The 23511-nt window shown below is 38.8% G+C and overlaps 1 protein-coding gene across 1 annotated transcript in view; it reads left to right on the top strand.

The window, feature by feature from the left end:
- The window catches only part of LRRC1 (leucine rich repeat containing 1), a 146039-nt gene that overhangs the window by 92480 nt on the left and 30048 nt on the right, over positions 1-23511 (top strand). The window contains exons 3-4 of the mRNA XM_062187541.1: positions 933-1011; positions 4177-4266. Coding sequence (XP_062043525.1) covers positions 933-1011; positions 4177-4266 — 169 coding nt within the window. The remainder of the gene's footprint in view (positions 1-932; positions 1012-4176; positions 4267-23511) is intronic.

Consider the following 23511-nt stretch of genomic DNA (forward strand, 5'->3'; position numbering starts at 1 on the left):
GGAAAGATAATGACAGTGAAAAAAGTTTGTAAAATAATGTGAAGTGAAGGGGGCCAGCACTGTGGCATAGCGGGTAAAGCCACCGCCTGTAGTGCCTGCATCCCATATGGGCCCCAGTTTGAGTCCTGGCTGCTCCTCTTCCGATCCAGTTCCCTGCTATGGCCTGGGAAAGCACTAGTAGATGGGCCAGGTCCTTGGGTCCCGGCACCCGTGTGGGAGACTGGGAAGAAGCTCCTGGCCCCTGCTTTTGGATTGGCACAGCTCTGGCTGTTGTGGCCAGTTGGGGAACTACCGGATGGAAGGCCTCTCTCTCTCTTCCTCTCCTTCTCTCTCTATGTAACTCTGACTTTCAAATAAAGAAATAAATCTTTTTAAAAAATGTGAAGTGAAAAAAAACGAATCCTGAACCTAAAATTTGAAGCATAATCTCGTTATACATACACACTGTGTGCATGTATGTGTGAGTAACAATTAAAAATTTATCCCTGCATGATGAAAGTGTTGGTTTTTATTTTCTTCTTTGTAGCTTTATTTTCTAAATTCTTATGTTTATTCTCAGAAAACATTCCATCGTTTGAAAATGTACTACTCTCTAGTATCTGGCACTGAGAAATCCATAGGAAAACATAAGGGAAACAAGTCTAGTGGAAATTATAATAGAAAGTCATCAGTGACTTTTGAGTAGGGTGTTGGGATTTGGTGGTGGGAGTGTTGCTGTTTTTAATATTTTTCTTTAACATGATTCTGCTAAGAATATATTTCCTACTATGGAGATAAATATAAGGTAAATGGAAAAATATTTTAGAAATTCATGCCATAATTGAATGGAGATAGTAATTTCCTGATATTCTCTTGTGACTGCAGGCACATTTTGAGAAAGATGAAATGTTAACGATGGAAGTATATGATAGATGATTTCTTTACTTCCACAGATATTCCTGAGATTCCAGAAAGCATCTCATTCTGTAAAGCACTGCAAATAGCCGACTTCAGTGGAAACCCGTTGACTAGGTAAGTCACCTTTCTGCTTACTTTCTATCTGTTGTACTGAGGATATCTTTTTGGAGAGCCAAGGAAACAACCCAACCAAGTTACCCATCCTCAAGGTATTTAAATGGATCATAACATATCTAACATAGTTGGTTGACTTGTACAATAAAAGGTACACTGTGCTACCATTGATAGAATCACTGGATGGAGTAGATGTATTAGGGAGTAGAGTGTGCAAAACAGGAGTAAGGCAAACTCTGCCCTACTCCCTGCAGCTGCCCCCCCCCCTTTTTTTTGAATGTAGGAAAATTGAGATTAAACTAACACTTATGATTCATCTCACTCACTTCAAAATTTCCTGAGATTTAGTGGGTACAGAGTGCTGGGCAATGCCCTATTTAGCTGTCTTCCTAAAACCTGGATCCCCCTTTCCCTACACGACAAAATCAGAGCTCCTTGATGTGCTGTGTTAGTGCCTGCTCCTCCTTGTCTCCCTCTCCACCCTCAGGGTCTGTATCATACTTTGCTGTCTGCTGAAATCTGTAGTCCGTTGATTTCACGCCTCTCTCTTCTTAACTACAGCAGTCCTTTCACCCACCTTTAAGGTGCAGCTCAATTGTTACACATCTTCTGGAAGCGTTTTCTGAATACTCCCCCCATGGACCTCTCCTTTGGTCTTCTGCAACCCTCTCTCTGTCCTTTTCTTCCTTTAACACTTGAAATTTACACTAAAGTTATCCCTTTGACTGCAACCCTCCAAGTAGACCTAGTAAGTTGTGTATATTGCTATATTATTTATTATTATACCTCCAAAACTACCATAATTTCTGGGATGAATAAGTACTCAGTAAATGTTCATTAAACTGAGTTAAGCTTAAGACAGTTTGAGGATTAAGCAAGCTGGAAAATACTCGGTATGCTGCTGTTGAGTTTTGTTTTTTTCTTTTTTTGCTTTAACTACTCAGTTGCCTAATCCCTCTTTCTATTTCTTTACTTTTCCCTTTCTAATGTCTACTGACAATTGACTTCACCATAAGCTTAAGACTTTCTCAACCAGAACACACCCAGATTATATGAAGATTTCCTTGTTTTTAATCCTGGCCTCTTATTTAGCAGGTTTTCAGATGTACTGGTTTTAAGAATTAAGACCGTGTCTGTGTGTTGAAGCAACCTTAAGTTATTTAGCTTGGCCCACTTATTTTTTGAACGAAGAAACCGAGACTTGAGTTAGGTGACTGCTTAAGATCTTGCAGCTAGGGAGTGGGAAGCTTGGGCTACAGTTCATTTCTCCTGCCCTGAATCTATGCTGCCTCATCACATCATTCTAATTTGGCTCTTAAGGTGAGCAGCCAGGTGAAAGCAAGCCAGCCATTTAAAACACTTTCTTTGTGTTTAAGAACATTATAGTTTAAAAAAGTTATTTACATGATTGATTTGAAAGGCATAGACAGACACACACAAATACACACACACACACAGTATATCTGCTGGTTCACTCTCCAAATGTACGCAATAGTCAGGGCGAGGCTAAGCCAAAAGCCTGGAGCTGGGAACTTAATCCAGGTCTCCACGTGAGAGGCAGGGACCTAACTGCTTAAAGCAACAACTGCTGCATCTCAGGATGCCCGTTAGCAGAAAGCTGGAATCAGTAGTGGAGTTAAAAGATTTGAATCAAGGCACCCTGATATGGGATGTGGGTATTCTTACAAGCATCCTAACTGTTCCAAATGCCTGCTCCCATTTTTTGGAAAAAAAATTATTTGCAAGAGAGATGGGCAGATGGGCAGACAGAGATCCCATCTTTCAGTTCACTTCTTGGATGCCTTCAATAACTGTGGTTGGACCGGCCTAAAGCTGGAAGTCCAGAATTCTATCCAGGTCTCCCACATGGGTGGCAGGGACCCAACTACTTGAGCCACTACTTTCTGACTTCCAGGGTCTGTATTGTCAGGAAGCTGGAATTGAAAACTGAGTTGGGATTTGAACCTGGGTACTCCAATATAGGATTGCTAGACTAAATGCCTACTCTTAGAACTATTTTTTAAATTATAAAATGATATATACTTTCTGGCAAGAACTCAGGCAGAAAAGATTAGTTGCATCTTTTGTAAGTAAAAAAAAAAATCTTTGGTAATCAGTTCACTGTTCCTAAGAATATATTTAAATGAATTTAAACATTAGTTAATTTCCTCATCTTGTGGGTCTGGATTTCTTTTTTAAGTTTGATTTTAGCCTATATTAAATGTCAAGTAATATAGGATTTCCTTTTTTAAAAGGTGTAACCTAGAGAGAAAAAAAATATGAAATCGTTTAATCTGTAGACTATCACTAAAGGCAGAATTCTCACCCTTGCTGGAAAAAGTGACAGTTAGATGTTCTTTTGTCTGTGCTAGCAGATTTGTGTGTCTGTGTTGCATCTCATTGTGGATGCAATGAGATTTTTTTGCCTTTAGTCAGGACTTTTCTTCCTTGGGTACTGGTAACCATAGAAATATTAAAACTAAAATTCTTTGTAAATTTTAAATAATGATTTTATTTTTAAGCTTTGCCATTCTGTAGAGTTTAGGGACATATAAAACCTTTCCTTTTGTGTAGAACACAGTGAAACACAAAATTATCTTAAATGATTGGCATCTGAAGTCAAATTAAAAGAAATAACGTTCTGAAAGTAGTGATTGACTGTCAGCTGATCAGTTCTAAATTATCCATAGCTTTGCTCTGAATGTCACGAGCAATAGGAAGAAAAAATTATTCAGTAGCTGTCCTGTGTTTTATTATTACCTTGTGGGCTGATGAAATTTTCTCTTTATTTTTCTACTAACCAAAAGTGTTTTCACTGAGGCTCTTGTAGCTGCAATAACTGTTTATCATTTGCTTTCACAAAGTAATAAGTACTACCACAAATTATTCCCCATCTTATTCTTAGAATTCACATGTCTTTCCTTATTAATTATTTCTAGATTTATCATACCTGTGTACTTCTATTAGGGAGATTAAGTGTTTGTTTTTTCCTTACAGGTGTGTTATAAAAAGGAATACATGCTGTTATAGAAAGGGCAGACATTGCATTTGCTGAAATTTGGGGGAGGTTATTTCAGTTAGCGTGTATAAGAACTCATTATATGCATGCTTACTACATATCATGCACACTCTTTTTTAAATAACAATGTTTTTGTTTTGTTTTAGGTTACCGGAAAGCTTTCCTGAATTACAGAATTTAACATGTCTTTCTGTAAATGACATCTCATTACAATCTCTGCCTGAAAATATTGGCAAGTAAGTATTTATGTGGATTTGGGGATATCTTGGGATAAAGAGATATTCATGTCATCATTTCCACCCTCATTCTCTTTTATAGGTCTTATTTTTCTGCTCCAAAAACTGTTTACCTATTAGTCAATGTAAGTGAAATAGCTAATTTGCTTACTAGCAGTAAATATTTTGGGAATTATCACTGAGTAATTTTTTCAAAAGATTTATTTCACTTACTTGAAAGGAAGAGCATCAAAGGGAGAAGGAGAGGCCAAGAGAGAGATTTCCATCCACTGGTTCACTCTGCAAAAGGCCACAACAGCCAGGGCTGGGCCAGGCCAAAGCCAGAAGCATGGCACTCCATCCAGATCTCCCAACATGGGTGGCAAAGGCCCAGATATTTGGGCCATCTTCCACTGCTTTTCTATGTGCATTAACAGGGAGCTGGATCAGAAGTGGAGCAGCTGGGACTTGAAATGGCTCTCATAAGGGATACCAGTGTCACCATGATGGCTTTACCCACTGTGCCACACTCAATAATTTTTATCCATATTGAGGAGAGCCAATAGACAAATCCTCTGAAAACTTAAATGTGTGTCCCTGAGTCCCAGCTATGTCTGACAGCATTTGTGAGCTGCATACCTGAGAGTAGGGAGTGCCAGTGTGGAACTGGGAGAGGGATGGAATGGGGTGGGCACATTTCCATGTTGCTAGCTTAGAGGTCATGTAGGAATTAGCTATGACAAGAAATAAAATCTTTGAAGAAAATGTGCACTGGTGAAGAAATATTGTGTTGTACTTTCCCACAGATGGATTAATTGAATTAACTTAGCATACTCTCTTGTTTCTCTAGGACATACAGTGGGTCAAATCAGGTGATGCAGTGGCTCATGCTTAACCCCTTAAAATAGAACTTCATCTTGCCTAAGCTGGTGGACCAGCATTTTGTGGCGTGGTAGATGATTTCCCTTGTGTCTGCCTCTCCTGCTGAAGCTGTAGGACAAGATAGTAACCTACTGTTTGAGAAACAGTAAATAGTTGAGTGCAGCTATCCGACTATCAGTGCTACCAGGGCTTTCTCCAGAGGTTTGTAGGACATGCTTTCCCTTCTCCTTTCCCTCTTGTGGAGCCCCCAGTACACCCTGAGTTGACGTTAACAGTTATAGAAGCAACAACAGCCTTCTCTTGTGGGTTTCATGCACTTACAGTTTACCCTTTCTCTATCAAGTTGCATATATTTATAATTTAAAAAGCCTTAAATGTGGTAGCCATTTAGACATGTAAATTGACACTCTCCCCTTGTTCCTCAGGATCTCTGATATTTAGCCCCCTCTCTGCCCTCCATCCCATTCACTCTCAGCCTGCTGCTGCCCAGATGTCACCCCTGCTTACCCCTGACTTATGCTCCTCCTCCTTTTTCCTGTTCTATACCTGTTTGGAAAGGTTTAATGCTTTGACAGAAAATTATATTCTTTTTTTTTTTTATTTGACAGGCAGAGTTAGAGAGAGAGAGAGAGAGAGAAAGGTCTTCCTTCCGTTGGTTCACCCCCCAAGTGGCCGCTACGCCCGACATGCTGCGCCGATCCCAAGCCAGGAGCCAGGAGCCAGGTGCTTCCTCCTGGTCTCCCATGCGGGTGCAGGGGCCCAAGCACTTGGGCCATTCTCCACTGCCCTCCCCGGCCACAGCAGAGAGCTGGACTGGAAGAGGAGCAACCAGGACTAGAACCGGCGCCCATATGGGATGCTGGCACCTCAGGCAGAGGATTAACCTAGTGAGCCACGGCACCAGCCCCAACAGAAAATTATATTCTTATTAAATCAGAGTACCCCCTGACTCCATACTGCACTGTTTTAATGGAAAGTGTTACGTAATAATCATTTCGGAATAAATTATATTCCATATCCCATTTTTTTCTGTTAATATCTGTACCTGTTTTTGTCAGCCTTCAGGATTCCTTATGCATCTATACTTCCTATTAGTAATAAGTGGAGTGCGTTTTGTTTTGTTTTAGATGTCCTCAGCCTGTTGTTACTATTGTAGCATTATGCAGACTGTTTCCAAAATAAAAAGCCATTTTAAGCTTGAAACTAAATGATTAATATTAGGTCAGTTTGTGAAGTTAAATGAAGAATACAGAGTTTCCTTTCTCAGTTGTTTATTTTCATAGCAAGAAACTATGATTTCTTACCATTGGATTTAAGATTTTTGCATGCTCACCTGTTCTCACTCAGTAGAAAGAAAATCAAATAACAGCTCTGTGGAGACAATTGGGCTACCCTGGCATCCTACACCTTACTGAAAGGAGGGAGGAAGGGAATGTTATTATGTTCTTAGAATTGTGTCTACAAATGACATTGAATCTGTTAAAAACTAATTTAAAATTAAAATAAAAATAAAACAAGCACCTGAATGAGCTGAGATAATGAACGGTTGGGGAAATCGCTTGTTTATGTCTAAATATACAGCATTTTAAGCAAATCATTATTTGAAACTTGTGAATTTCCTTCATGGGAAAAATTCTCCAGTTTCTCAAAGTCACCCCAAATGGTTTCATTAGAGCATTTGCTGTATTTAGTTAATCGAATACTTAGTAACCAATACCATTTCTCAGAGTAAGGTTTTATAAAGAAAGCACGTCTATTCAGTATTCCCCCAAATTTAAAAAGGGCATAGAATGGCCATTTGAATGGATGATACTCACTGTTGTGTTTGTGGGGGTTTTCACATAAAGCCATCCCTGCTAATGTGGTAGTGAGTAAGCTGTGTTGGTGTTGGCCTCCTGAGCATCAGTGAAGACTGGGCCTCTGTGTTTTCTCCATGAATTTGGCATTAACCAGGAAAGCTATGGATTTCGCAGGATAGGGGGCCTCCTCAGAATGGGAAGGAGTAGGGAGGAAGGACTGAAGCCTTTATCTAGGACAAGCAGACTTGCAGGCCCTTGAGCTCAAGCAAGCATCTCTCCCATCCTGCTTGCTTTGTTCAGGGTTGGTTAACTTGAAGAGTTTGGAAAGTTGGTGGCAGAAATGGAACTGGAATATGGTTCTCCTGGTCCTGTTCCTGTGTTTTTCCACTACTTCGCTGTCTATCACTAATAGGCCTATTAGTTGTCAGAGCCCTTAGGAACTCAGTAACTTTTTCTTAGTGCTCCTAGAAACACCTAACAGTTTCATGTATTAAGTAGTTAGTTCCAAACAGTGCATATTTATATTCTAGCATCCTAGCAGCTGTTTGAAGAAAATGCATGTAAATTGAAAGAATAAATATTCTTATTTTATTCTCAAGTGTACCTAATTATTTACTATGAGATGTACCTGTTGAGCACAGCTCAGCTTTTTTAACCACTGCCTCATTTCCTCTTCCCCACTGAGTCTCACCCAGTACTTGTATTGTTATCACAACCATCAGTAAAAACCCAGCTTTGCACAGATAAGATGTCCTCAGAGGACACCTTCGGTACTACCTAATGTTGAGACTGAGCTACCTGGAGCTTGTCGTTTACATGGTGTGTAACAGAGGTTGAGTATTCCTGTATTGTTCCCAGACTTGAAATATTCTGTGGTACGCCCTGAGTTTGCTGCTGCTTCCCTGGGTGCCTCAATGCACAATAACTGTAAGTTGTTGCTATCTTTACTACTTGGGGAGTACATAGTGTCACCCCATGGTACAGGGGAAGAGACTTATTTTTTTTCTTGAATTTATCTAGTTTTTTTGAAAATTTTATTTAAGGAATACAAACTTCATGCATTTCATGTGTACAAATTTAGGAACATGATGATTCTTCCCACCCTACTTCCCTCCCGCCCATACTCCCACCCTTCTTCTTCCTCCCTTTCCCATTCCCATTTGTTATTTTTTTTTAATCTTAAAAATCCAGAAAGAAATGATGTCATGTAGGTATTGGTCCCCACTCAGTCCCTGTGTCACCTGCAGTCACTGGTGCTATCTCGGGAAGGCCTCTTGTGAGGAGATGGAGCATCCCACGAGCTGAGGGGGCCGAGTGCTATGCTGGTGGGTGTGCTTCTGGGGCAATGCAAAGCATTCCAGTTCCTGTCCTACAATGCAGGCAAGTCCCAGTGTGGTTAGTTTGAGAAGGGAAGTGTTTTGAATCACAGAATCTTTATAATACTTTGTAATGAGATGAGGAGTGATTGTGAGCATTTTTTAACTCATATGGAGGTACATTGGCTACTTCTTGTAAAATTACATAATTTCCTTTTACTACCATAAGTGTCCCAGACTTGCTGGTCCTTTTCTGTGATGTCAGATTGTGTAAAGCACATCAATATATTACTCAATTCTGCAAAGTAGAGGTGATGCTTAATGAGTAAGAAACTAACTCACCTTCAGTGAGTTTTTTAAAACCCTTTTGTTGTAAACAAAAATACAAGAATACACTTTGTGATTAATCTTCATAAACAGTTAGTTGACATCAGGGAAGAAGATGACAGTTTATTAGATCTCAACAAAGACTTTTCTGTAATCTGAAAAACTCTTAAAAGTTACTATGACTTAATAAATGCAGCTGATGATGCAATTCTTATTGGATCAACATTACTTTGCAAAGTATCTTTTTCTTGGGGCCGACATTGTGGTGCTGTGGGTTAAGCCTGCAATAGTGGCATCCCATATGAGTGTCAGTTTGTGTACCAGCTGCTCCATTTCTAGTTCATTTCCCTGTTAATGCACCTGGGAAAGAAATGGAAGATGGCCCAAGTACTTGCGCCCCTGCTGCCCACATGGGGGACCCTGATGGAATTCAAGGTTTCTGGCTTTGGCTTGGCCTAGCCCCAGACATTTTGGGGAGTGAAACAGCAAGAGCTCTTTCTATCTCTTTGTCTCTCCTCTCTCCTTATTTACTTTTCAAATAAGCAAATCTTTATTTTTTTAAATATCTTTTTCTTTTAGCATAGCCATTATTAAGTGCAAAAACAAACTTGGAACCAGTTGTTTAACCAGCAAATATAAAGCTGACAAATTAACAAATACTAAAGCATTTTAATTGTGTTGCTTTCACTAATGAGTTGAAATTATATTTACATCTTTAATGTACTATTTCAAAACATTTTTCTTTTTCTATAAAATTTTTAAATCTTATGTGTATTTTATAGGTAATATACATAGAATGTTTATATATTTAAAAATACAAGGTTATGAAGGTATACTCTTTCAGTGTGTAGAGACCACAATTCCAGAACAGAATGTTTTGGGTTATTTAAGCTCTAGAAGAGTGGTTCTCATACTCTGCTATGCCAGGCCCCTAGTGTTCCACTGAAGTCTCTCCAGGGTGTTGTGAGGAGTGAGAACCAGTACCCTAGTGTGTGGTCTCTGTTGGTCTCTGCTTGTGCCAGAGCAGCTCTATTGTTAGCTTTCTAATTTCTTGTATGGAGGTTTCAAATGATATTTGCTTTAAAAAAAAAAAAGTCTGCCACAAATATTTTTCTAGTTATGTTTGGAGACCAGAGTTTCAGATGCTTGGTAAAAATTGTTTATTGTAGCAGCACGCCTTGGGACATGGGTCCCAACAAGCTATCCCCAGACCAAACAGAAAGCTGCAAATTCTTTGATGAAAGAGAACTTTAAACTTTTTTACCTGCCTCTTTTCTTTATAAACTAGCTAAGGTTTTTCATCAGTTAATGGTTAAAATTCTGCTTCTTGTTGTACACCTTCCCCCAGTGATTAAAAGAGCTGAAGTAGACCCCCAACTAGCAGTTTTTTTGACCTACGTTTTACTCTCCACACAGTGAGCACTTGTCCTTCATGTGTAAACAGAAGTCCCATTTTCAGTGTTTAATTGTATGTATATAGTGAGAATATATACCTGCATCACCTTGTACACTTGATACAATAGGGGTCTTTGTTGTTCAACTCTTTATGTCCCTACCTATGCCAGCATTCTTCTTATGTATCAAATACACAGGATAAGGCACGTGGTGTCACCTCCCTCATTCTTCTCATTTCCGACATGATGTTACAGGAACCAACTTAGAAATTTGGAAGCTTTGTGCTAGGACCACATTAAACTCTTCCTTCACTATCACTTTTTTAATGTAACACTATTTACTCAGTTTCTATTAAAAATTATTACAAAGAAGCAACCAATAAGAATACAGCTGCCATTGCTCTAAAACTTACTAATGACGAGTAATCTGCCTATTAATATTGCTTAATTTCTCTGATAGAAGGAGCCATTAAGGACAGAGCTAGTTGTTAGGGGAAAAAAATTCCTTACAGAAAGAATAGTAAGCTTCTTCCTTTTTAATAACAGTTCTGAAATTTATCACATTTGCTTTTCTGCCTTTATTCTCAGAAAGCTTACAGCTAATTCTGATGACAGTTGCATTAATTTCTGTATGATGAAGGGAACTAAGGAATGATGAAGGGTGCTTTGTTAGGCGCATATACTGTCTCATTGCAGCCTTTGCTCATAAGGCTAGTATCAACTGTCCAAAATTTGCTTAGCTTTGTCTATAAAATGGGGGTGATAGTCTGCCCAGGTTTGCCTTGTTGCTGGGTGGTAGAGCTGTCATTTGATCTAAATTTCTTCCTGAAAAATGCAGTATTTTCTTTATACCATGCTGCTGACATGAATATATGAGTTTTCTTCTTCCTTTTCATGACTCTTACCATGTATTTCATGAACCCTTTTTTTATATTTGCAATCTTTAAAGACTTCTCTAAATCCACTTTGGAAAATCTTTGGGGTAAAATTAAGTAAGTAACTTTTTGTATTACTAAAAATGACAGCATGGAAAAGTAACAGTGGAAAAGAAGAGAGGCCTGCAGTAGGGATCTTAGAGTTCCAAGTCTTGGAGAAAACCTCTTGAATAAAAAGTTTCCTAACTTAGATATTCCCTTGAAGACAGTGCCTTAGTAAGCATGGCTTTTTACTTTGCTGTTATTAAGAATACTTAGATGATTCTACTGCTAAAGCCAGGAAGGGTAAAGTCACAGTAATCAGGACTCTGTGATCCTAACTTAAGGATAGATATACTGATGAATAAATTAATTGGGAATTCAGGAGCAAACCCACACATTTATGGTAGAATGATTTTTGACAGAAGTGCCAAGATGATTAAATGGGGGAAGGAATAGTCTTGTCAACAAATACTGTTGGGACAAATGAGTATCCATGTCCAAAAGAATGAAGGTACACCTCTACCTCATGCCAGAGGAAAAAATTATAGTACCAGATATGTAAGAGCTACAACTGTAAAACTTTAATAAGGAGACATCAGGATATTTTTTGGCATTGAGTTAGGCAGTAGTTTTTCACATGGGACACCAAAAGTCTGTACAACAAGAAGAAATTTAGAATATGCATCAAAGGACACCATAAAGAAAGTGGAGGGCCGGCGCCACGGCTCAATAGGCTAATCCTCCGTCTAGCGGCGCCGGCACACTGGGTTCTAGTCCTGGTCAGGGCACCGGATTCTGTCTCAGTTGCCCCTCTTCCAGGCCAGCTCTCTGCTGTGGCCCGGGAGTGCAGTGGAGGATGGCCCAGGTACTTGGGCCCTGCACCCCATGGGAGACCAGGATAAGCACCTGGCTCCTGCCATCGGATTAGCGTGGTGCGCCAACCGCAGCACGCCAGCCGTGGCGGCCATTGGAGGGTGAACCAACAGCAAAGGAAGACCTTTCTCTCTGTCTCTCTCACTGTCCACTCTGCCTGTCAAAAAAAAAAAAAAAAAAGAAAAGAAAAGAAAGTGGAAAGCCAACACACAGAATGAGAGGAAGTACTTGCAAATAATAAGGTTCTCATTTCTAAAATATGTAAGGAACTCTTAACATCACAACAATAAAAAGATAATCCAATTTATAAATGTGCAAAATATCTGAATGGACATTTTCTCAAAGAAGATATACAAATGACAAATAAGCATATGAAAAGACACTCAACATCATTAATCATCAGGAAAATATAACTGAAACCACAGTGAAATACCATTTCATGTCCACTAAGGTGATTATGATCAAAAAGATATGTGTTAGGTTGTTTATTTGATACATTTCCTTTTTTCTAAATGTAGGCACTTATTGCTATAAACTTTTCTCTTGACAGTGCTTTTGCTGTGTCCCATAAGTTTTGTTATGTTATATTTTTGTTTTATTATTCTGTGACCCACTGTTCATTCAGGAGCATGTTGTTCAGTCTCCATGTATTTCTATAATTTCTAGAAGTTCTTTGGCAATTTCCAATTTGATCAGAAAAGATATATGTTATGATTTTTTTTAAAACTTTTTAAGACTTGTTTTAGAGCCTGGAATATCATCTATCCTAAAGAATGTTATATGTACTAATGAAAGGAATATGTGTTCTGCAGCTGTGGGAAGGAATGTTCTATAGAAGTCTATGAGATCCATTTGTTCTGAAATGTAGATAACTCTGTCATTTCTGTATTGATTTTTTTGGTGTGCTTTTGCTGTCCATTGATGAAAGTGGGGGTTTAAAGTCCCCAGTATTAATTGTATTGGAGCATATGTCTCACTTTAGATCCATTAACATTTGTTTTATAAAATGGGATGTGCTAGCATTAGGTGCATATACATTTACAATAACAATGCATCTTAAGTACTAGAAAAATAAGATCCAACCAAACCCCAATTTATAGAAGAAAAGAAATAATAAAAATTAGAGTAGAAATTTTTTAAAAATACAAAAACAAATCAATGAGATGAACAGCTTTTTTAAATTTTTATTTAATTTTTTTGGTGATTCATTTAGGGGCTGGTGCTGTGGTGTAGCAGGTAAAGCCAGTTCAAGTCCTGGCTGCTCCACTTTTGATATAGCTCTCTGCTATGGCCTGGGAAAGCAGTAGAAGATGACCCAAGTCCTTGAGCCCCTGCACCCACGTGGGAGACCTGGAAGAAATTCCTGGCTTCTGGCTTTGGATCGGCTCAGCTCCAGCCATTGAGGCCAATTGGGGAGTGAACCAGTGGATAGAAGACTTTTCTCTCTCTCTCTCTCTCTCTCTCTCTCTCTCTCTCTCTGTGTGTGTGTGTGTGTGTGTGTGTCTGCCTCTGCCTCTGCCTCTCTGTAACTCTGCCTTTCAAATAAATGAATAAAGCTTTTTTTTAAAAAAAAACTTTATAGAAAAGCTTTATTTATTTATTTGTAAAGAAGAGTTGGAAGGAGGGAGAGAAAGAGAGGTCTTCCATTTGCTTGTTCACTCCCCAAATGGCTGCAACATCTAGGGCTGCGCCAAACCAAAGCCAGGATCCTGGAAGTCCATCTGGGTCTCCTGTGTGGGTGGCAAGGGCTGAAGTATCTGGGACGTCTGCTACTTTCCCAGGTATAATAGCAGGGAGCTGGATCAGAAGTGGAGTAGCCAGGCCTCAAACCAGTGCCCATATGGGGTACTGGTGTCACAGGTGGTGGCTTAACCTCCTGTACCTTGTTTTTTTGGAATAATACAATTGGTAAACCATTAGCCCAAATAACCAATTAAATAAAGAAAATAACATCAGGGATGGAAAAGGTGATATTATAACTAATACCTTAGAAATACCAAGGGAATCATTAGGAATTATTAATGAACTGCTATATGCCAACAAATTGGAAAATCTAGAAGTAGATAGATTTCTGGATGTATATAATTTACTAAAATTGATGTATGAACCTGAACAGAACAGTAGCCAAGACTGAGATTGAATAAGTAATAAAGAGTTACACAACAAGCCGGCGCCATGGCTCAATAAGGCTAATCCTCCGCCTGCCGCGCCAGCACCCCGGGTTCTAGTCCTGGTTGGGGTGCCGGATTCTGTCCTGGTTGCTTCTCTTCCAGTCCAGCTCTCTGCTGTGGCCCAGGAGTGCAGTGGAGGATAGCCCAAGTCCTTGGGCCCTGCACCTGCATGGGAGACCAGGAGAAGCACCTTGCTCCTGGCTTCAGATCAGTGCGGTGCACCACTGCAGCGTGCCAGCAGCAGCGGCCATTGGGGGCTAAACCAATGGAAAAAGGAAGACCTTTCTCTCTGTTTCTCTCTCTCACTGTCCACTCTGCCTGTCAAAAAAAAAAAAAAAAAGAAGTTACATAACAAAGAAAAACCTGGAACCAAATGGCATCACTGCTAATTCTACCAAACTTTTAAGGAAGAACTAGCACCAGTTTTTCTCAAACTATTCTGAGCAACTGAAAAGGAGGGAATCCTTCCAAACTGATTCTATGAGGCCAACTTTACCTTAACTTCAAAACCAGACTAGTACACAAACAGAAAAGACCCATAGACTTAATATCCCTGATGAATGTAGATGTAGAAATCCTCCACTGAATACTAGCAAATCAAATGCAAATAACGTATCAAAAAGATCATCAGTGCTGACCAAGTGAGATTTATCCCAGGGATGCAGGGATGGTTTGACATATGCACATCAATAACTGTTATACATTACATCAACAAAATGAAGGATTAAAACTATGATTATTTCAATACATGCAGAGAAGACATTTCATAAAATACATTGTTTCATGATTAAAAGCATTAAACAATTAGGTGAAGAAGTAAACCTCAACACAAAAAGGCAATCTATGACAAGCCTACAACCAACATCATATTGAGCAGAGAAAAGCTAGAAACATTTCCCCTAAGATCTGGAACTAGACAAGGGTGCCCACTCTTACCACTTTTATTCAATATAATTCTGGAATTTTTAGCCAGAGCCATTAAGAAAGAAAAAGAAATCTAGGGCATACAGATTGGATAGGAGGAAGTCAAATTATCCCTGTTTGCAGATGGCATATTTCTTTATATATGGGAACCAAAAGACTTCACCAAGAGACTGCTAGAACTATAGGGGAATTTAGCAGAGCCGCAGTATATAAAATCAACACACAAATTCTTAAATACCCACAATGATCTTGCTGAGAAAGAACTTGCAAGATTAATCCTATTTCACAATAGTTACAAAAAATTTAAATAACTGGAATAAATTTAATCAAGGATGTGAAAGATCGTTACAATGAAAATTATGAAACATTAATGAAAGAAATAGAAGACCCCTCCAAATGTTAAAGTCCTCCGTGTTCATAGATTGGAAGAATTAATGTTATCAAGATATCTATACTATCCAAAGCAATTTGCATATTCAATACAATACCCATAAAAAATATAAGGACATTATTCACAGATCTAGAAAAGCAATCCTAAAATTCATATGTAAACCAAAGTTTGATTAAAAACAAGCCAGGGAGTCACAGTACCAGATTTCAAGACATACAACAGGGATACTATCATCAAAACAGCATGGTGCTGGCATAAAAATAGACATACAGGCCACAAAAATAAGTCCATGCGTCTACAACCAACTAATCTTTGACAAATGTGCTAAAAACATTCCCTAGATAAAGGACAGTTTCTTCAACAAATGGTGTTGGAAAAGTTGGATTTTCACATATAGAAATTTGAAAGAAGGCCTTGCATCCTTTATAAAAATCAACTCACAATGGACTATAGATCTAAACCTAAGGCCTAAAACCATGAAACTACTAGAAGAAATATAGGGGAAACACTTCAAAATATTGGGCTAGGCAAACACTTTTTGGATAAGACCTGAAAAGCACAGTTAATAAAAAGCAAAAGTTGATAAACAGGATTATACCAAGCTAAGAAGCTTCTGTACAGCAAAAGAAACAATTAGCAAAGTTAAGAGATACCAACAGAATGGGGGAGAAAATATTTGCAAGGCATGCATCCAATAAAGGATTACTATCCAGTATATGTAAGCAGCTCAAGAAACTCAATGGTGACAAAACAAACAATGCAGTTAAGAAATGGGCAAAGGATATGAATAGACATTTTTTTGAAAAAAGAAATATCAATAGATCCATGAAAAAATACTCAGGATCACTAACCATCAGGGAAATGCTAATTGAAACCATAGTGAGGTATCCTTATACTCCTGTCAGAATGGCTTTTACCCAAAAATGTAATGCTGGTGAGGTTATGGAGACAAGAGTACCCTAATACAATTGGTGATGGGAATGCAAATTAGTACCAACATTATGGGAACCCAGTATGGATGTTCTTCCAAAAACTAAAAACTGATCTATAGACCATATGACACAGCTATCCGATTTCTGGGAATAAAACCAAAGGAAGCAAAATTAGCATATAAAAGAGACACTTGCATTCACATGTTAATAGCAGTCCAATTCATGATAGCAAAGATACAGAATCAATCTAGATGTCTATCAACTGATGACTAGATAAAGGCAATGAGATGTATATATCCATGATGGAATACTACTTAGCTATAAAAAAAGAGTGAAACCCTGACATTTGCAACAAAATGGATAGATCTAGAGATAATTAGTGAAATAAGCCAGGCACAGAAACATAAATATCATGTGTTTCAATATTTGTGGAAATTAATATATATAATATAAAAGTTGTGGGAATGTCATATTATTTGGCACATTTCTTCATTGATTTATACCACATACATGACCATATACCTTTATCTCCTTTTGTGATCAGTCATGAATCCCAAATTTTACGACATTAATATCCCTGTTTTCAAGGAAAAGTTGTGTGTGTTATGTATGTAACATGTACATATGAAGTGAATATGACAGCATGTTAAAAATTATCTTAAATTTTTAAAAAATATCAATCATTGTTAAAAACAAAAGATTGTGATAACAAGTATTGTTGAGGATGTGCAGAAATTGAAAGCTTCGAGTGTTTTGGTGGGAATGTTAAATGGTGCAGTCTCTTTGTAAAACAGTTTGAGAAGGTCTTGCCTCAAGAATTTGCATAGACAGGACTGGCATTGTGGTGCAGCAGGTTAAAGCCACAGCCTATTGGGCTGGCATCCCATATGGGCACTGGTTCTAGTCCTGGCTGCTCCACTTCTGACCCAGCTCTCTCTCTCTCTTTTTTTTTTTTTTTGACAGGCAGAGTGGACAGTGAGAGAGAGAGACAGAGAGAAAGGTCTTCCTTTTCCGTTGGTTCACCCTCCAATGGCCACTGCTGCTGGCGCACCGTGCTGATCTTAATCCAGGAGCCAGGTGCTTCTCCTGGTCTTCCATGTGGGTGCAGGGCCCAAGCACTTGGGCCATCCTCCGCTGCACTCCCGGGCCACAGCAGGGAGCTGGACTGGAAGAGGAGCAACCGGGACAGAATCTGGCACCCCGACCGGGACTAGCACCTGGCGTGCCAGCGCCACAGGCGGAGGATTAGCCTAGTGAGCCGTGGTGCCGGCCTGACCCAGCTCTCTGCTATGGCCTGGGAAAGCAGTAGAAGATGGCCCAACTCCTTGGGCCCTTGCACCTGCTTGGGAAACCCAGAAGGAGCTCCTGGCTCCTGGCTTTGGATCAGCTCAGCTCTGGCTGTTGCAGCCATTTGGGGAGTAAACCAGCAGATGGAAGATGTCACTCTCTCTTTGTAACTCTGTCTTTCAAATAAATACAATAAATCTTTTTAAAAAAAAGAATTTGCATAGTCACTGTATGACCCAATCATTCTGATCCTTACCATAAATACCTACAAGAATTGAAAACATGTCCACACAAAAGCTTGCTTCATAACAGCATTACTCATAATAATCAAAAGGTAGAAACAACTCAGATTTTCACCAACGGGTTGAAAAAACAAAATTGGTATATTCATATCATGGAATATTATTTAACCATAAAGCAATGAATTACTCTCATATACTACAATATGAACCTTGAAAACATGTTAAGAAGCCAGATAAGAGTCATATGCAGTATGATTCTGTTTATACAAAATTTCTAAAAAAGTCATATCCACAGAGATAGCACTTTGTGATTGTAAAGATATGGGGAAGGATAAAGAATGAATTCCAGTGGATAAACATGTTCTTTTGGGTGATAAGCATTTTCTGGCATAAGATAGTAGTGATATTTTATACCTTCTAAATAAATATATTAAAATCCTTTAAATTTTATAGTTTTAAAAGATGAATTTGATAGTTTGCAAATTATAACTCAGTGAAAAAGAAAAACAATGGACCTTAGACTGGAGGATGATGCTATATGTAGGAAGCTGACCTAGTTTATTCTTATAGGAGGCGCTCAGTAATATAGCCCTATGGGTAGTGTGCTGATCAAGCAGGTGCACATAGCCAGGGTCTCCAGAACTTCAAGTCACGTGGAGTGGGAGCTGGAGGACACAAAACCCCATTGGGAACTAGGGACCAAGTTAAGGATCTGGAAAGCTACATTTCTCTCTGGGAGTATGCTACTTTGTCTTTGTTATGTAATTCTTCTGTTGAGATTCCATATCCTTTGCCATTAAAGAAACAAAAACCCTCTTTAAAAAAGATAGCTAAATATCTCTACACATATCTACTGCCTATTTAATTACATCTTCTCCCTCAAAAACTACATTTTTAGAGGAGAAGGAACCATGTGTAATGAACTAGTATAGTATCTAAAATGGTTGGTGGTCACTGAATGGTTATTATTAATAAACATTTAATTATGGAATTAGCTGATAGAAGTAGAGCAAGTGAGTAGTCCCTAGGTTCTTTGGTAGATTGAACTAGAGCTTGTGAGTCTGATTTTGTCTGCTGCCCTTGGGAATGTTGACCTTAATTTGGTGGGCTTGAACTGAGTCACATAGCTCTTGCTAACAAGGCTTGGCTTGGCTATATTGCATTAGGATTGTGTGCTACCTAAGAGGAGAAAAGCTTCTTTTCAAAAACATTTACCGTATTTAATGGTTTTTTTTTTTTTTTTTGAGGCCTAGGAATTACTATAAAATATTTGTTTCAGAAACAAAAAATAAAAAAAAAAATGTTTTCCAGATCAAAGCCACCATGAGGAAATTGTTTAAATACTGATTTGTTTTTTAAAGAGCAGAAATATTATGAATGTATAAGCGAGCTCACCACCACCGTATTGTTTTTCCCAATCAAATATTGTTGCCATAAGTGTTTGTAGATTTTCTATTTTAATGATTTATTGTGTACTGCCATTTGTTTCTGTGGCCTACCTTTATTTATTTTACTTTTCATTTTCTTAATGACTTTGGTCACCAAAATGGAAAGAAAAATCCAAAAGGATTTAAAAAGGGTTTTTAAAACATAGTGGAGAACAGATGTAAATTCCATAAAGTAACCACCAGTCCCTTAAATAGAATTCTAAAAATACAGTTGGCCTACATTGTGACTTACTAAAGAGCATCATATTTTCATCCCTGTTGTCATGAACTGTGTAACAATGAAGTACTGGTGTGCCAAGAAACACTTCATGCACCTGATTCCTTCATGGGCTCCTTAGGTATGGCTACCACTCCCTCCATACACATCTCTTTTAGTGGAAAAAGTAGTAGGAGTGACAAGAAGGGAGTACCAGCAGTCAATTTTTTTCTATAAGAGGAGGACAAAATCATTCCAAAAATATTACACTGAAACTTAATTTGTTAGAAAGTATTATTGGGGGGCTGGTGCTGTGGTTCACTTGGTTAATCCTCTGCCTGCAGCGCCGGCATCCCATATGGGCACTGGGTTCTAGTCCCCCCTAGTTCTAGTCTTGCTTCTCTTCCAGTCCAGCTCTCTGCTGTGGCCCGGGAGGGCAGTTGAGTGCTTGGGACCCTGAATCCGCATGGGGAGACCAGGTGAAGCACCTGGCTCCTGGCTTCAGATCGGCACAGCTCTGGCCGTGGGGGCCATTTGGGGAGTGAATCAACGGAAGGAAGACCTTTCTCTCTGTCTCTAACTCTACCTGTCAAATAAATTAAAAAAAAAAAATTATTGGAGGGTGAAATGCCTGATAATAGGAGATTAGTTTAAGATCATTGCAGATATTCACTGTTTTAAGTATTTTTTTTTTTTAATTTCTTACCTGTTGCATGCAGGTAAGAAATGAGACGAAAGTAAGGAAAGCAACATGCCAGATGTGTGTAAGTTGCCCCCATAGTAGGGAAAGAACAGAACTATATTTATATTTGCTTGTCTTTTCATAAAAGAAAAATATGGATGCATATGGGATTTCTACTAAAAAAAGTGATTTTTATCAGAATGGGAATTTGGATTGCCTGGGCATAAAGGCAGAAGGAAATATTTTCTTTTAAATATGTTGTTTTAAGTATATAAAAACATATTAGTTTTTCACAAAATTGACTTACCAACCAACCCAAGAGTGAGAGACAGCAGGACATGGCAGTTAAAAAGGCAGATTCCCAAGTGAATCCTAGCTTTTTTGTCAGTTGTGCAATCCCTAGTTCAAGTTCCCTCTCCTACCTTAGTTTTCTTAGCCATGAAGTTAATTCTTGTAAAACAGTTATAACAATATCTGTCCCATAGAAAGCTGCCAATATCACGGGTAGTACTATTAAAGACTAGTAACTCTCATATTGCATCTTAAATGTCCATTTTTTTTTATTGTGTTTGTGAAAGTAGTAGAAATGACTGATGCATTCTTGAGTCTCTGAGGTGTTACACTTTAACCAAATTAGCAGATAAATGCAAATAGAATTTGGGTGTCCTCACTTCTCTTGAGTGATCAAGACCTGTGCTTTGAGGTTCAGAGAAATAGGTTCAAACCCCCTTCCCAACACTTCTCAGCAGGGTGTTCTTTGTTAGGTGCTGTAAGAGATATGATCATGTTTGAGTTGAATAGAAGTGGTTGCCTTGCTGAGGACAGGCACCATCTTGTAGACTTGAAGATGCTGTTTTCTGAAAGACCAGGAAAGGGATCATTGGTTCATTCATTTTTATATCCGTGTCAGTGGTCCAGTTTTGCGTTAATCCTGTTTTATGTTGGCTGTTTCTATGACAATATGGAGCACCACATTATGGAGCAGGCTGGTGGGTATCTGCACTTTGGTCTAGGACTGGCCATAGTGGTCTGCTAAGAACATATGGTTTCATTCTAAATTCAGTTAATGGTATTCTGGACTGAGAATTACTTGCCCAGATTATACACTGAGGGTTGGGCTGATACAGGTCAGCTGTGGTCAAAGCTATTTCATTGTTTTTCTATTCCTTCTCAACCCACGGGTCGCCAGTTGTGGACAATATATGGTAAACTGAAAGCTGACCAGTGTTATTAACTCACCATCTGAAGGTTCTGTCAGTAAAGGTGGTTTTCAGTAGTAGGGATGGTGACTGTGGCTAATAGGCTCTTGTAGCAAGATTTCTGAGGGTCCTGACTTCAGGGCACCTTGCAATTTGGAAAGCACAAGGACTATCTCTGAAAAATAAGGTGAAAAACGAGCTATGTTAATTTGAAGGGAAAGTGTGTACTCGAATTGCTGTAATAGATGTGATTATGTTTATTTAAGGGAAAATTGAGATCCAGTAATGAAGCCCTTCAGGCAAATACAGCTAGTGAGTGAGGGAGAGGCCAGAACTCAGACCTGAACTGTGAGACTCACAGTCTTAAAGTGACTTTCATCATAGAGTTGGTTTCTTTTGGTTTCCAGTGTGTAAGCTTCCCTTTTTTAGATAGTGGGAAATGTTACTTAGTGAGGCTATCCTTTAAAAAAAAAAAAAAAAAGTGTGTGTGTTTTTATATGAAAGGCAGAGACAGATCTTCCATCCCCTATTTCACTCCCCAAATGCTGGCAATAGCTGGAGTTGGGCCAGGCCAATGCTAGGAGCTGGGAACTCATTGCAGGTCTCCCACATAGGTGGCAGGGGACCAAATTTGGATTGCCTGGGCATAAAGGCAGAAGGAAATATTTTCTTTTAAATGTGTTGTTTTAAGTATATAGAAGCATTAGTTTTCCACAAAATTGACTTACCAACCAACCCAAGAGTGAGAGGCAGCAAACATAGCAGTTAAAAAGGCAGATTCAGCCATTGCCTGCTGCCTTCTTACATACACATTAGCTGGGGACTCGAATGGAAAGCAGAGCCAGGACTCAAACTCAGACACTCTGATATGAGATGCAGGCATCCCAGTGGGGTCTTATCTGCCAAGTCGAATGCCCACTTCAAGACCATTTATTCTTTTATATATTTTAAGTTAATTTTTGGGTTTGAAAGTTTAAAGTATGACAGTTTTGTTGTTTGTGTTGTTCCCCACATCCACGTTTTCCATACTCTCCAGAAACAGCAAAAATACCAATGACCAATGTTTCTTGGCAAAGTTAAAAAGGTGTGATTTGTGTATGCATCTCAAATTGAGAGGTGTTTCTAAACTTAAATCAGAGAGTTTGAGAGAATGGAGGGCCCTGCAGATGCCTCAATCAGTATGTACTTGCGTGAGAGCAGGAGCCTTGGCTTTTGGCCAAGTTTGAATTGTGGCCTGCTGACCTCAGGCAAAGCTTCACTCTGTCACTGTGTGTCTTCAGTCGTCAGCATGCCTGGGTCCCTGGGTTGCTAGTGATCAAATGCATGGTCTGAGAATGAGCCCTGTGCCAGTCCTCTTGATTTGGTGGACAGCTTTCTCCTCTGAGGCTCAGGTGGGAGATGCTCCGGCTTTGGTGCCGAACTTAATATTGAGGCAGGTGTTGCTTTTCAGGATGCCCAAATAGGAGAGTTTTTGAAGCAAAAGAGAGCTTTTTCCTGCTTTTGTTAGAGGATGTCCTCAATTTGTCAAGATAGGTATGAAAGTAGTTTGTTGAATAGATAAAGTGACGTGCCTACCAGTGATTTTCAAGCTTCCAGTGGAAAATAGCCAGGGGATTCCTGCACCCTCAATAGAACTGGTTAGGAGTTATATGAAAATTTGAAACTGAAACCAAACCCTTTGATTTCCCTGTTACTTTTGGTGTGTTACTTTATCTCTATGATTTAAAGGTTCTGTTAGAAGAAGGTCCTGGTGATACATGTCTGAACCCTCTGTCCTTTCCCTGGTTGTTTTGTCTACAAAGACACTTGGTCATGAGAAAGTGGAACTAGGTAACTGCAGCTTCCCACCTAATTACATTTTATTAAAAGGATTTTGGTATGAAATCCATGATTATTACCAGGGATTTTAAAAAATATGTATTAAAGCAGTTTTCATTTGTTTTCTCTGGCTTTAATTTTTAAAACAATTGTTTTCTAAAATTGACAAAGATTCAGAATTTGTACACTTCTTAATACAGTTAAAATACATTTTCTGGTTTTATATATGTTTATATACTGTTAACTTAAATTTATTTTTTGCCGTGCTATGAAATCAGCATGATTTCTGCACATGACTCTGGCTTTTTGGTTGGAAGGAGGAGGGATAGAGGATTAAGGCAGATTAGAGCATTGGGATAATATCTGACTCTTTCTGTTCTAAATGCTTAGAAATAAAATTCCTCTCAAATCTGGATGTTACTATGGTGATTAGCAAAGCATGAAATTTCAGCTGCTTTAAGAGTTTAG

The sequence above is a fragment of the Lepus europaeus genome, chromosome 3 (assembly GCF_033115175.1).
Source record: "Lepus europaeus isolate LE1 chromosome 3, mLepTim1.pri, whole genome shotgun sequence".
In the NCBI taxonomy this organism is placed as follows: domain Eukaryota; kingdom Metazoa; phylum Chordata; class Mammalia; order Lagomorpha; family Leporidae; genus Lepus; species Lepus europaeus.